The sequence below is a fragment of the Tenrec ecaudatus genome, chromosome 3 (assembly GCF_050624435.1).
Source record: "Tenrec ecaudatus isolate mTenEca1 chromosome 3, mTenEca1.hap1, whole genome shotgun sequence".
Lineage (NCBI taxonomy): Eukaryota > Metazoa > Chordata > Mammalia > Afrosoricida > Tenrecidae > Tenrec > Tenrec ecaudatus.
In genome coordinates, this window is record NC_134532.1 from 141,204,911 (window position 1) to 141,220,287 (window position 15,377).

Genomic DNA, 15,377 nt, shown 5'->3' on the forward strand with positions numbered 1-15,377 from the left:
GCCATTCTATTAAACAATGGATATACATGCCTAGTAGGTACAGTTCAAATATAAATAAGGAATGATAGATACTTTTAAAAAAACAAAATGAACATTTAATGTACTATTTTGAAGAGAACGAATTCTTTGTTAAATTCTGTCTTTGGTAAGAAACTCAGTTTTCTAAAACAGAGTCCCTGGAAAGCTGCAGAGATGCTACAGGAGGGATTCTATTGACAGAAACAGACTTCCCAAACCTTTGAATGAAGTACTGAACCCAGTACAATAGACTAAGGATGGATAGGTTGGCTTCTATCATTTTTGTGATCCTGGCCCTCCTCCATCAAAGCCAGTTTTAAAAATTAAGTTAAATAAGAAATCCATGTCTTACAGATATAGAAATTTTACTTTTTTAAACAAAATAACTTTTTTAGTGAAGATATGATATGGAGTTAAGCTATCCAAACCTAAAAACCAAACTCACTGACGAGTTGATTCTGACTCACTGAGACAGTATGGGATAGAATGGAACTGTCCCTATGAGCTTCAAAGGCTATAATTCTTTATTTCTTAATTGTTTTATTAGGGGCTCATACAACTCATCACAATCCATACATACATCAATTGTGTAAAGCACCCTTGTACATTCATTGCCCTCATCACTCAAAACACTTGCTTTCCACCTAAGCTCCTGGCATCAGCTCATTTTCCCCTCCCTCATGAACCTTTGATAATTTATAAATTATTTTGTCATATCTTGCACTGTGCATCTCCCTTCACCCACTTTTCTGTCCGTCCCCCAGGGAGGTTATATGTAGATCCTTGTAATCAGTTCTCCCTTTCCAAGCCACCCTCCCAATATTGCCACTCACACCACTGGTCCTGAAGGGATCATCTGCCCTGGATTCCCTGTGTTTCCAGTTCCTATCTGTACCAGTGTACATCCTCTGGTCTAGCCAGATTTGTAAGGGAGAATTGGGATCATGAGAGTGTGGGGGGGGGGGGGGAGCCTTTAGGAACTAGAGGAAAGTTGTATGTTTCATCGTTGCTACATCGCACCTGACTGGTTCATCTCCTCCGAGACCCTTCTGTATGGGGATGTCCAGTGCCCTACAAATGGGTTGTCTCCACTCCGCACTCCCCACATTCACAATGATTTTTTGTTGATGCCTGATACCTGATCCCTTAGACACCTCATGATCGCACAGGGTGGTGTGCTTCTTCCATGCGGGCTTTGTTGCTTCTGAGCTAGATGGCCACTTATCTTCAAGCCTTTAAGACCCCAGACTCTAAATCTTTTGATAGATGGGCATCTTCAGGTTTCTTCATATTTGCTTATTCACTCGCTAGTCTTCAGCTGTTGTCGGGAAGGTGAGCATCATAGAGTGCTAATTTAATAGAAGTATTCTTGCATTGAGGGAGTACTTGAGTGGAGACCCAATGTCCTTCTGCTTCCTTATTATTTAACCTATAAATATATGCACACAGATGTATTTCCCCATCCTTATATATATTTATCTATGTACAAGCCTTTATTTAGATCTCTATAAATACCCTTTGCATCCTAACTTTCCTCTATTTCCTTTGACTTTCATCTTGTCCCACTATCATGCTGTCTTCATTTGGGTTTCAGTAATTCCTCTTGGTTACCTTACCCTTGATCACACCCTACCAGGCCTCCTACACCCGCCTCACCACCAATTTGTATCACTTGCTCCCTTGTCCCTGGGTTTGCTAACACTACATTTCCCCCCACCTCCCCCTCACCCATGTCCCCCCAGAACTGTCAGTCCGCTGTTTTCTCCTCCAGGTTGTTCTTCCAACCTATCTTATTTAGACAGACCTGCAGAAATAATAACATGCACAAAAACTAGACAGAGTAAAACCAAGCAACAATATACAACAAAACAACCAATGACAGAAAATAAAACACAAGAAATAAAAACTTGTAGTGAGTTCAAGGACTGTTTGTTGGCCTTTAGAAGTGTTTTCCAGTCCAGTCTGTTGGGGCACCAAGCCCTGGCCCGTCTATTTTTGGTATTCCCTGGGGACTTCGTTGGTCTGTTCCCTGGATGTTCTGTTGCACCCCCTTAGTGTTTGCCTTCGTGTCGTGGGATCAGATCAGACGGAATTCCTACACTGTGTCTCTAATGTTGTCCCCTGTAGGGCTATGGGTCAGTGAGGGGCGTCATGTGGCCTAGTGAGGCCGGCCATGTGGTCTTCTCTGTGGACTGGGTGCTCTGAGCGGGAATATTGTCCTCAAGACCTGGTGGGCCAGGATGTGCTCCACCACTCTCTCCTCCTCCCTTCATCTGCTCCCTTGTGTTCCAATCAGCTATGTCCCTCTCCCAGAGCTGCAGTGCAATGCCGTCTTTTAAAATAAATTCTTCTGGGGGGAGGGGCAGATGTCCACGTAGTAGTTGGGATTGGGGCCGGCCCCTCAGACCTCTCCACTGGTTCCCTACTCCACACCAAGACTGTAATTCTTTTCAGGAACAGAAAGCCTCCTCGTTCTCCATGAAGCAGGTTCTGGGTTTGAACTGCTGAGCTTGTGGTTAGCAGATCAACTCATAACCCACTATACTACTAGGAATCCTTTGCAGTGAGCTGTAAAGATAGAAAAATCTAAGAACCATAATACACTGTAGGAGTAAAAGCTTTTCAGTGTTAAATTTAGGATGTCCTTTGAAATTTTTCTGACCATGTAAAAAAACCTACCTATGTACATAAAAACATAGTAAGCTGGTGTTATATATTACAATTAGTGTCCCTTTTAATTGATTTGGCTACATTTCAAAGATCTAAATGACTACTAAGTTAATCATACTTTTAACGGTTCTCTCTGAAAAGCACAGAGGCATCCCCTCTACATTATATTATTCTGTACTCTTAGCAATTTTTAAGTGAACATGAATTAATACTTGAAAAGAATTAATCTTTGCTCTCTTCTTACATTAACACATACACATATTGGCTCCCATAGAATAATTTATTTGAGCCTCTTTGTTAATATGTCTTTAATCATTTTTTCTTTTCCATTATCAACTGACTTCTTTCTCTAAAATGTGTAGCTTTTCTAAGTGTTGGATGGGTCTATAAAAAAGCACCACCTCTCTAGAAACACCTAAAGTTAGATTACATGCTCTTCAAATGAGATGAGAAAATCTGAACTAGCAAGAATAGCAAAGGCTGAAACGCAATCCCTGGCACTCCCATGTCCGTTCTGGAATGCAGCATCTCTCTCACTAAGGATGTACTGAATGCCTCCACTGCGCAAGGCTCGGCGTTCTCTGCAGCACCTGCTAATGTGGCAAACTCGGCACTGCCAGCAAGTCCAGATTCTGAAATTCCTACTTGAAAAGTCATTTGAGAACAGAAACAGCTCTTATAGCACACAGCAGTGCTATAAATACTTTAAGTTCATGAGTACAGAAGACCTGCACTTAGCGAGGAAAAGGCAAGTATTCCAAGACAGGAAACTGGAAATGGCAGGAAAATACACAACCTGATTGGGTGCACTCATCTAAGTGTAAAGAAATAGTGGGATAGTGGAAAACCCAATTTATTAAAGTGTAGAAGCTGAAACTTACCTAGCAGCCAATAAGAAACCACTAAGAATTTTGACAGATTTTGATAGTGTAACACCCACCTATTTATGTAACTGTTTTCCTTACTATAATTTAAGTCAGCAGCTGGGTCTTAAGGATTTTAAATCCCAAGCAGAGCGAGGGTACTCAAATAAACATCAAAGATAGGCAGGAAGGAGTGATTAGGCTAAAATGATGTTACTAGCATGAGATGGAAAGACATGAACAGTAACCAAAAAACAAACCCATTCCTCCAACTGAGATGATACTGACTCAGGACTCTTTATGAGGTTTCCAAAACTAAAATGTTTACATGAGCAACCCAGCCCCTGAGGAGGGGCTAGTGGGTTTGGATTCAAAACTTTGAGATTAGCAGCCCAAATCTGAAGCCCCAAAATTAAGATCAAAGCTGCTTTATGCCCAGTTTGTGATCCACTCAGATCCAGCAGAGCAAATCTCCAAAAATTCCTTCCATTACAATGCTCAATCAACTTAAAAGATACAACATGGATCCATCTCCCTTTGGGAAACACTACCTTTAGTAGTGGGGAAGGTCAGATAACTATCTCATCAACAGGCACTTATCAAGGCAGTCCTGCCATTAATTGTGCACAGTGGCTTTCTGTGAATGTTAGCTCCCTTTTTAAATTTTTTGATCCTTCACAAGGGCTTTGTTTCCACCAGTGTATTTCCTATAATACAAGGCGTTACAATTTTCAAGGGCTTTTTACATACTATCCTGCTTTCTCTGCATCACCATCTTCTAAGGCAGACCCTACTAGCCCAACCTTGCAGACGAAAAGGTCTAAATTTAGAGACTGAATGGAAAAGAAAATGATTCCGTTGTGGTGACTGGTAGCCACAATAAAGAGCACCAGTGTATGTAGGTCTTGGTTCACTCTCTCATGGGTGATCTCCTTGTTGTTTCATATTTAGCACAGGGTGGAAATTGCATACTTCTCAGTGCTGAGAACATTCAAAGTGATGTTGTTAGGTGCCACTGAGTCAGTTCTGACTCATAGCGACCCTATGGACAACAGAAACACAGCCAGATCCCAAACCATCCATCCTTAGGATTATTCCTATGCTTGAGCCCATTGTTGCAACCACTGAGCCAATCCAGTTCCTTGAAGGCTTTCCTTTTTCACTTTGCCAAGCACGAAAATGCCTTTCTCCAGTGACTGGTCTCTCCTGACAACATGTCCAATGTATGTAAGACAAGGTCTGGCCATCCTTGCTTCTGAAGAGCACTCTGGCCATAAATCTTCCAAGACAGACTTGTTTGCTCTTTTCACAGTCCAAGGTACTTTCAATAATGCCAGCACCACAATGCAAAGGCACTAATTTTTCTCCGGTCTTTCTTATTCAATGTCCAGCTTTCACATGCATGAGGTGATTGAAAATACCATGACCTGTGTCAGGTGCACCTTAGTCCTCCAAGTGATGGCACACATGAAAGGTATTTCTAGCCAAAGTGGGGAGATACTGTCAGACAACATAAACTTTCCTTCTAGAATGCCCACAAAACTAGTAGGAGGGGGCCTCAAAAAGTTCACAAAAAAAAACGTAATTAAAAGACGAGAACTTCAATGAACAGCTTTAATGCCTCCTCATGTAGCAACCTTCCTGAGAAAAATGTCACTTCAGCATTTCCCATTTATTGTCTTCTAGATTACTAGGCTAAAGGGAGCAAAAGAATCAAATTACAATCATTGTTACATAATCAAGAATGCATTAGGTAATTCTAAAAGTGCTTTAATGTAAAATATATTCCAGAGAAATCTATAAAATAAAATATATTTTAATCACTTTATTCTCAAGAGGGTACCTACTACATTAACTATTTGTGTAGGATGGAAAATTTGCCTGCTTAGCTTATATTTACTAGTACAGAAAGTTCTGTTTGAGAACTCTCTTCCTCTTTGTCTTTGTTATGGGTGATTTATTTCCCCCCAAAAGGCGTCCAATTCCTAACCTTATGCCATCAAGTTGGTTCTGACTCACAGAGGCCCTTAATCTGGTTTCTAAAACTGTAAAATCTTTGTGAAAACAAAAAGCCTCATGTTTTCCCCAAGATCAGTTAATGGGTTTGAACTGCGAACTTTTTTTAAAAATCATTTTATTGGGGGCTCATACAACTCTTATCACAATCCATACATACATCAACTGTGTAAAGCACATTTGTACATTTGTTGTCCTCATCATTCTCAAAACATTTGCTCTTCACTTAAGCCCCTGGCATCAGCTCCTCATTTTCCTCCTCTCCCTGCTCCCCTCTCCCTCATGAACCCTTGATAAATTATAAATTATTAGTTTGTCATATCTTGCCCTGTCCGACATCTCCCTTCACCCACTTTTCTTTGGTCCATCCCCCAGGGAGGAGGTTATATGTAGATCCCTGTAATCGTAAACTGCCAACTTTATGGTTAGCAGTCCCATGTCACTGAAAAGTCTCACCAGAAATGGGACCTTATTTGAAGATGTACTTAGTTAACATACAGTCACACTGGAGTAAGGGGGGCTTAATCCAATATGAACTGGTGTCCTTCCTATAAAAGACACAGGCACACAGGGAGAAACACCCTGTGATCACACAGAAGAAAAGTACGATCCATCTACAAATCAATGGATACCAAGGATTATGGGTACCATAAGCTAGAGACAGCCATGAAACAGACTCTACCTCCAGAAGGAATCAACCTGGTTAGCACCTTGATTGTGCAGTCAGTAAACCTGGGGTTGCTAACCACTAAAGAGAGAGGTGGTTCTCAGTCCACTAACTATTCCATAGAAGATACATGAGGCTTTCTGTTCCTATAAAGATTTACAGCATAAACTTACTTGGCCTACTGCTCTTTAAAAAAAAAAAATTTACTCAGCAACCCCTAGCAATTTAAAACACTTGTACTATAGTCCATAACCTAGAATAAAGTGTAGGTATCTGCTTTTGCAGCCCCTCCAGCATCCACCAGGGGACACCATCTCCCACTTCAGAAAATACTGATTTACAGCCTCCACAGCAATCTATTCAATGGCAAGTCAGCCTCCAGAACTCAGAACAAATTCCTGTTGCTTTAAACCAGGCAGTTTGTAGGACTTGGTTACAAACTAACTAATTCAGTCTTGTTGCCCAATATCTCATTGTGTATGGGAAGTCCCTCAACAATATCTTTACCAACCTCTAGTCCCCACCATCACAACCCTTGGGACTCTAGCACAATCTCTTTTAAAAGCTGCCTGTCATTCAAATCTCTAAAACATGTCAATTATATCCAGTATCATAAATTGTAATAAGGTTAAAAATAAATATGTAACCATTAAAAGTCTACTCCTAAAAAAAAAAAAGTCTACTCCTAGGGTAGCCAAGAGCATGTAACCCACCAACCCAAACCAAATCCAACCCAAGCTGACTCACTGTGGATGAGTCAATTTAGAATTATAGGAACAAGCACTGCTCCAGAGTTTCCAAGGCTGTCCCCAAGTAGCAGCTAGGGAGTTCCAACAGCGGACCTTTCTGTTCTGAAGCACTTAACCCACTGTGTCAAGAGAATGCCTTTAAGAACCTATAAAGGTATCAAGTCAGAAACGTTTGTGTTAACCAGGTGTGAAAGGGAGAATAAACCACCCCCAAAATGTCCATATCCTAAAGCATGAAAACCATAAGCATGTTACTGTACTAATAAAAAAAATTTTTGTATGAGCCCCTAATAAAATGATTTTAAAAAGCTTTGCAGATGTGATTAAGGATCTTTAAATACAGAAATGATTATCCTTGATTATATGGATGGACTTGATGTAAACATAAGGTCTTTGCAAACGAGAGAGGTAAGCAAGAGCCAGAGATCTGAAGATGGAGAAGCAAGCTACAATCTAAGGGCTGCAGGCAGTCTCTGTAAGCAAGACAATGAATTCCTCCTGGGAGCCTCCAGAGAAACTGCTGCCCTAGATGAAGGAATAAATGCATTTGACTTTAGGCCACAAAATTTGTGCGGATTTGTGACAACTGCCATCAGAAATGAATTCACCTAGTTTAGTCATGTACTGTTACTGCCCAGCTGCCAGAAAACCAAAGACTGACACTAGGGATCTGATTCCTAATTGTCAAAGGTTCCATGAATTGTACCTATCTTATGTCAGTCACCTCCATCTGCAGTCACTACCTATGATCTCCAGATGACAAAGGAGGGAAAAAAGAACCAAAATCAAGTCCCTACAAAAATCACAAAAATGGAAATCCTTTTTGTCTATAACCTTTAGGAAGAAAATTAGTTTGTCATACTCAACAGGAAGATTGAAGTCAATGATCAGCATTGGTAATCTTAATAATTCCTAATTTGATTTCTTTAAAAAAAATAACCTGTTAATAATGCCTAATTTGCTAAGATAATATGGGACTATTATTTTTTAATGTTGTAAGTGGTTGTTAAATTATAGCCCTAAAACTTTACACTTATTTTACATTATAACCTACAGCCAGACAATTGTTCTTCACAATTAACTTTTAACAAAATAAAACATTTATAGATATCTAAGTATGTTGGAAGATAGGTTCCCCCCCCCAACTTCGGAAAACACAGAAAATCATCTTCGGACTATTCCATATTATAGTATGCAAGCACTTCTAGTTAGCATTTTATGCTAAATGAATTGTTAAACCTCTGGGAATCAAATAAAGAGAAAGCCTGGCCTGGAATATTCTTACCAAAATTACATTAACGTTTACATTTATTCAGGCAGATGTATATGGAAGATCATACATGAGAAAGGAGTCTGCTTAGATTTAATGATGCAAAGTTGTGCACTTGTGACAAGAGTTAACGGTGCCTTCACAGGAAGAACGTTTTGGGTAACTTGATGAAGAGCTTCATGCTTCTGGAGGAAAGTAGACGGAAACTACAAGTGAGTTCTTTTATAACTCAATACAATCAGCGGTGTGGACCAGAGACTCGTCCAGTTACGATGCAATCTGGCCCGAATACAGCAGGTGTGGGAAGAGGGCCATCACGATCTCCAAAGATAGCAAGGCTTCTTGAAGTCACTTCGACACACAAGTCCCTTGATTTCTCGGGGCTAGAAGCCTCAAATGCTAAGTTGAGGCCACGGCCGCACCGATCGGGCGCGGATCCTAAGCGCGCACCTGCCGGGGAAGAGCAGCCAGGCCTCGCCTCACCCCACTCGCTCCAGCTCACCGGTTCTCCGCGGCCCTTTCTCGCCACCACCCTTCCCATCCAGCAGCATCTCAAGGAAGTGGGGCGGCATCGCCGTAAGCCCCGCGGCCTGCCTGCTTCCTCCCCATTCCACGCCGGCTGCAAAGCCACAACGCCCCTAAGCCTGCTGCCTCCAGTGCAAGGTTCGCAATACTTAAAAAAAAAAAAGGGGGGGGGGACATTTTTGAAATTTGCTTTTAAGCACAAGTAACTTCCCCGCTCCCTTCCGCCCCTCACCTTCACGAAAGCAATCGGGGTTGTGGTACCTTCGATATCTAACAGGATCACAGTCACCTCGGCGGGCACGGCAAGCGCTACCATTTCCCAGCCGGATGCGACCACGGCAATCGGCCTACGGGCAGGGCGGGTGAGGGGTGGCGGCGGCGGCGAGCCCCACGGACGGACGGGACTCCCAGCAGCCCCGCCAAAGCCTCGGAAGCCGGCAGAAGCGTGCGGCCTGCAGTGCGCAGGGGAGAGGCCACCTCCGGGCGCCGGGAACGGAGCAGAGACGCCGGGTCCCCCGACACGGAAGCGGCGGCGGGCGGGAGGCCGAGACCACGTGGGCAAGGGAAGGGGGCGGCCCTCCCAGGGACGCGACGGGGAGGGATCAGGAAAGGCGCCAGCGCCGATTGGCCGCCAGAGGGCTTCGAACCAGATCCGTCAAAACTGGGCCCGGCGTGGGCGGGAACAAAGAAGGGAAGGCGGGAGCTGGGTGCGCGCTCTCGGCAGACTGGTTGTGCGAGCGGGACGGGCCCGGGGCACGTGCAGACGGGAGCCCCGCCAGTGGCGCGCCGGGGATGTGAGTGCCCCTTGCCCTCGACAGCACCCCCTTCCCCGCCCACTGCCTGCGCTTTTGCATATTCACCGTAACCCGACCGGCCCCTCCCGCCCGCCTCCTGCCTTGGGCGCTCGGAAGCGGCCATGTGGGGTCTGGTTTTCCTGACTGCGTGGGTCTCGGGTCAGACCGTCGTCTAGGCGGGCCCGCCGCACCCCCTCGCCGGCGCGCCTGCGGCGGCAGCGGAAGACACGCCCGCGCCTCGCCGCTGCCCGTAGGGGTGGCCGGGCACCCGCTTCCTGTTCGGCTGGTTCCAGCCAGCTCTGGGACAAAACACGCGTGCGCGCGGCGGGTGGGCGCGCTCGCCGCCTCAGCCAGAGCGCCGGGCGCACTCCGCCCTTCTCCGGAGCAAGCTCGGCCACGGCGCTAAACGAGAGCAGCCGCCGCGGCAGCTCCGTCCGGGGGGACTGAGGGAGGAACCAGGCGGGGTTGGCGACTCTGCTAGGAATAGGCTGGATCGGACGCTAGAGACAAAGGCAAAAAGGGACTGTGGCCCGGGGACGGCGCTGTGCGGGACTTGGGGCCCAAGGACTTTCCTCCTCGTCGCTTTTTACTTCTGATTCTCCTCTGCTCCGAGGGCCGCGATGGAGGTCCCGCCCCGACTTTCCCATGTGCCGCCGCCATTGTTTCCCTCCGCTCCCGCTACTTTAGCCTCTCGTAGCCACTCCCATTGGCGGTCGCGGCCGCTCGCCCCGCTCCTCCCTTCGCTTGTTCCCAGCTCCGCCCGGCAGGGGGCGCGCCGGGCCCAACGCCACGTCACCGCCCAGCAGCCCTCCCGATTGGCCGGCGGGGCGGCTATAAAGGGAGGGCGCAGGCGGCGCCCAGATCTCTTCCGCCGCCATTTTAAATCCAGCTCCATACAACGCTCCGCCGCCGCTACCGCCTCGACTCGGTCTGCGCGCCAGCACCCCGCTGCCGACAGCTCCGCCGCCATGGAGGACATGAATGAGTACAGCAACATGGAGGAATTCGCAGAGGGTTCCAAGATAAACGCGAGCAAGAACCAGCAAGATGACGGGTACCACACGCTTGCCCCCCCCCATCCCCTCCGGGCCCCGGCGCGCCGCGCGCCCCGACTCCCCTGAGAGCTGCGCGCGGCTCCCACGCTTGACCCGAGTCCATTCCCCGCGTGCTCGCCGGGTCCCACTGGCGTGGGGACAGAGGGGAAGTCGCGGACGGAGGGGTGACTCCAAAGCCCGCGAGGGTGGGGGAAGGGCGGGGGTTGGCGGCGGTGGCGGTGTGTCCCGAGTGCGCAGGCGCCGCGTGGGGCCTAAGGGGGAGGGGCCGGCTTTGCTGCGCCACATGCTGCAGCTGCCGCTGCTGCCTCTTCATTGTGCTAGTGCCGCGCGCGGTTTGTCCGCGGGCAGTTCGAGCGCTCCGGGTTTGGGGAGCAGGAGGCGACTGGTACTTGAGATTTCCAGAACGCCGGTGACGGACACCGTTAGGTGGCATGTTGGAGTGACAGCTGGGGAGCGGGGTGGTCCGCAGTTGGAGAAATGCGTTCAGGAAGCAGGTTTGCGCGACAGCGTGTCTGGGTAGCACCTTGGACGGTGTTTTGATGACCCCGAGTGGATTCTGCAGAAAACGATGCAAAGAGCGAGTTGAGCACTAGGTTTTAGTAAGTTATCGCAATTTTGGCGGCTTTGTGGACTGCTCTCAATATTGTTTGTAAACACGGGCTAGAGTCCTGACTCATCGGTTTCTACGTATTACACACCGAAGTCTGAAGGTAGTCTTAGTGGATGTTGGAGTCACTGACGTTTTTTTTAAAAAAGCACTTTTTTAAATTTCTAGTAAAATGTTTATCGGAGGCTTGAGCTGGGATACAAGCAAGAAAGATCTGACTGAATATCTGTCTCGATTTGGAGAGGTTGTTGACTGCACAATTAAGACAGATCCAGTCACTGGCCGCTCAAGAGGATTTGGATTTGTGCTTTTTAAAGATGCTGCTAGTGTTGATAAGGTAGGAACGGGATCTGCGTTGTACTGCTTTTCTGAGTTTCTAGTTTTTTTGCAAATAGCTACAGGTTTTTATTGTATTTGTCGAATCAATCCTGTCTTCTAGGTTTTGGAACTGAAAGAACACAAACTGGATGGCAAATTGATAGACCCCAAAAGGGCCAAAGCTTTAAAGGGGAAGGAACCCCCCAAAAAGGTTTTTGTGGGTGGATTGAGCCCAGATACTTCAGAAGAACAGATTAAAGAATATTTTGGAGCCTTTGGAGAGGTGGGCTGTCTGATGATTATATTTATTATATATCAGTGGTTTGTGTGTTTATTAAAATGAATTTTTAGGCCTCCAGAGAAAATTATGTGGCAACAGTGCATTAAGGGTCTCTTCCAGTGACTAAACCTTTTGCCCTTCATGCTCAGAAAAAAGCATTATCTAAATTATCTGGCCACAACAGGGGTGTTTTGGTGTGGTTTAACTTTATTTAAAAACTAGTGGGATCTATTGGGTTCAAAAATTTAATAAAACTTACCATTTTATGGTCTTATTTTCCACATTTCACACGTACATCACTCACTGTAGGATAAAAATGTGTTTCTAAATCGAAAGCATCTGGTTTGATTAACATGTCTAATGGTTGGGGAACGCCTGTGGATTTTCAAAACTTCGTATGTTACTACTATTGGTTTATCTTAACCATGCATCTTGATTTCAGATTGAAAATATTGAACTTCCCATGGATACAAAAACAAATGAGAGAAGAGGATTTTGCTTTATCACATACACAGATGAAGAGCCAGTAAAAAAGCTGTTAGAAAGCAGATACCACCAAATTGGTTCTGGGAAGGTAAAGGCATTTTAATTAAATGAGGATATAATTTCTCAGTTGGCTTAGAGAAGAGTAATGTTCTTTGCACTCAAGGCAAACAGCTAATGCCCGTGTTTGTTTGTAGTGTGAAATCAAAGTTGCACAGCCCAAAGAGGTGTATAGGCAGCAGCAACAGCAGCAGAAAGGAGGAAGGGGTGCTGCAGCTGGTGGTCGAGGTGGTACTAGGGGTCGTGGACGAGGTAAGAGTTTTGCAAAATGATGTAAAGTAAATTGCCCCAAAGAAGTGAAGCCAACTTAAACATCGAGTTCTTAAAGCATGAGGAAATATTCAGCTGGCAAGTTGTGTGATGGTTTTGCTACTTTAACCTTTGCAAAGGAATGACCACCGTGGCAATAAGTCATCACTTGTGAGGTCACCAAAAACTCCAGGCGCACTGCCATCGAGTTGATTCCCATAATACAAAGTAGACTGCCTCTGAATTTCAAGAGTACAATGCTGCGTCTGTCCTGAGAAATGCACCGTGGTAGCATTACATGTTCCCGTCTTTTTAGGTTTGTTTGTCCTTATTCCTCCACTAGATTTAAAAATAATATAATTTTCTACTCCCTTTCATGAGACCTGAAAATGAAAATTTCATGGGTTTTTTTCCCCCCCGAGCAGATAATACTGTTCTTTCTGATTTTTAAAACCGTGCAGTGGGGCACACAAGCTAGTTATTTTGTGTTAGAATTAAGGGTCTAGGGTGTTTACTAACAATCATTCTTGCATTGTTTTTAGGTCAGGGCCAAAACTGGAACCAAGGATTTAATAACTATTATGATCAAGGATATGGAAATTACAATAGTGCCTATGGTGGTGATCAAAACTATAGTGGCTATGGCGGATATGATTACACTGGGTATAACTATGGAAACTATGGATATGGACAGGGATATGCAGACTACAGTGGTAAGAATATTTACCTTAATTTTATAGGCAAATTTTAGAAAGTTTTATTGTATTTGATGGGTTTTTAGAGGAAATTTTGGGATTCTCCAATGAAAGTTTTATTACCATTTTTAATGTTCCTCGGCGTCACTGGGAAGCTATCTTAATGTAATTTTTTCTTCACAAAATAGGCCAACAGAGCACATACGGCAAGGCATCTCGAGGGGGAGGCAATCACCAAAACAATTACCAGCCATACTAGAGGAGGACACTGGAGAAAACAGGTGTGTATAAGAGTAAGAGAAACCAATAGAAATGTCTAATTTAATTTAAAGATCAATAGACAAAATAAAAATAAGTAAAAACAAAATATTGTGTAGTCTGTTTTTACTAAATTGTTAATTTTGAATTGCTTTTTATGAGCCTGTTTTGCCTTAAAGTGTCTATAGATCTTTAACTTTAAAGTCTGATCTTACCTTCTTTAGTAATACAGAAAAACTTAAGAGTTTTTCTGTTTGCTTTGTGTGCCAGGTGATCTAGAGGAATAATTAAACTTTTTTAGAACTATTAACAGGTAAAGTACTGAAATGGGTACAACTTAAGGAAAACAAGAATGTTGTCTTCTAACTCTGACATTATACCTTGTTTGTACCCGCCAGCGGGAACTTCATTGCAGGCCGTGTGTCACCCTGACCACGTCTATCTCTGGGGGTCGCACGTTGCGGGCAGAGCGCAAGGCATACACCAGAAAACGCTGTCCTGTGGTATGGTCTCTTCCAACTTCATGTACCAGCGTAAAGATTAAAGTGGAAAACTTCAGACTTTGGCTTCTTTTTTTTAATCTTTTTGAAGATTAAGTGTCTTAACTTAAATGGTTTTTTACAGGAGTTAAAGTACATAAATGCCTTTTTACAGCTTAATCATTTTGGTCTTCTGTTTAGTGTTGTATTTCAATTGTGGAGCCTCATTTTAAGTGTTCGTTCTTTAAGATTTAATGCTTGCTTTTTCTTTTTATAGCTAATAGTGAAATCTACAAACCAAAACAAGAACTTTAAAATCTGGAAAATAAATTAAAGATCATATGCAAAAAAAAACATTCCTTTCATTGCAATAAAATGAGCCTTTTACAAATTCATGCTTGTAATAATGGCATTTTGTTTGGCTTACTAGAGATATTTCTAGTAGACCTTAATCTAATCTAGCACAGTTCAAGCTGTGAACCTGGGAAGATTGCTTTCCCAGATACTTCAGAATACACTAAAACATCATTTGGGATTTTATTAACTACCCAAACTGTTTGTCAATGAATATGTATGTGATCTTTAATTATTGAAGAAAAGAATAAAGTGAGGACTTAAAACAATTCATGAAAGTGGACCTTTGAAAGCTTGTCAGAGTTGCACAAATCTAATTGCTATTTTGTTTTTGTTTGTAGGAGGAGATGCTAAAGCAACCCATCTTGCAGGACAACGTTGAAGATTGGCCTTCTGTTGATCTAAGATGACTATTTTGTAAAAGACTTTTTAGTGTACACGACACAATGGTGTCCACCTGTATATAGCTGCCAATTAGTTTTCTTTGTTTTTACTTTGTCCTTTGCTATCTGTGTTTTGACTCAATGTGGATTTGTGTTTATACAATTTTTATTTGTATGATTTCATGTTAAACCTCAAATAAATGCTTCCTTATGTGATTGTTTTCTGTGTCAGGTACTAAATAGCTCTGTAAAAATGTAATATTAAATAAGCAATAATTTTTGGCACAGTTTCATAGGAAGGTGTTGATCCTCTTTAAGAAACAGTGTAGTCCTTTATGAATAGCAGCCAGTCAATTTTCCCAATTTTTATAGACATTCTGTGTTCTAAAAGCTTTTCTACCTTGATCCATGGTCTGATAGAAGATTTAGCTAGTTGTACAATGTTATTTCTCAAAATCGTTCGGCAAAACTCCAGTATGAAGTGTAGCTAGTAAACCCATCAAGGTTTTGGCAGAGGAGCGTAACTAACCTAGTAAAAAGAAATCTAGTCCAAAAGTCCTTTAAGGTAGTGGCAGAATAGGTTG

The 15,377-nt window shown here is 43.9% G+C and overlaps 2 protein-coding genes across 4 annotated transcripts in view; one reads left to right on the forward strand and one right to left on the reverse strand.

The window, feature by feature from the left end:
• Nucleotides 1-9,334, reverse strand: part of ENOPH1 (enolase-phosphatase 1) — a 34,480-nt gene extending 25,146 nt beyond the window's left edge. Inside the window, exon 1 of one of the 2 annotated variants that reach the window (XM_075544136.1) lies at nt 9,011-9,334. In XM_075544136.1, the coding sequence (XP_075400251.1) occupies nt 9,011-9,094 (84 nt within the window). In that variant the 5' untranslated portion in view covers nt 9,095-9,334. The remainder of the gene's footprint in view (nt 1-9,010) is intronic. The other variant, XM_075544137.1, reaches the window with a different exon arrangement.
• Nucleotides 9,335-9,928: 594 nt separating this feature from the next.
• Nucleotides 9,929-15,009, forward strand: HNRNPDL (heterogeneous nuclear ribonucleoprotein D like). Of its 2 annotated transcripts, XR_012783474.1 has the most exons (9): nt 9,929-10,626; nt 11,403-11,571; nt 11,674-11,835; nt 12,275-12,406; nt 12,513-12,627; nt 13,167-13,337; nt 13,508-13,600; nt 13,976-14,080; nt 14,752-15,009. XR_012783474.1 is itself a non-coding variant. In XM_075544135.1 (8 exons), exons 1-7 carry the CDS (start codon nt 10,193-10,195, stop codon nt 13,576-13,578), a joined length of 1,254 nt encoding a protein of 417 aa, XP_075400250.1. In that variant the 5' UTR covers nt 9,931-10,192; the 3' UTR covers nt 13,579-13,600; nt 14,752-15,009. The 2 variants fall into 2 exon arrangements, 1 of the variants encoding a protein (XP_075400250.1); XM_075544135.1 differs by lacking the exon at nt 13,976-14,080 and having other exon boundaries at nt 9,931-10,626.
• The last annotated feature ends 368 nt before the right edge of the window (nt 15,010-15,377 follow it).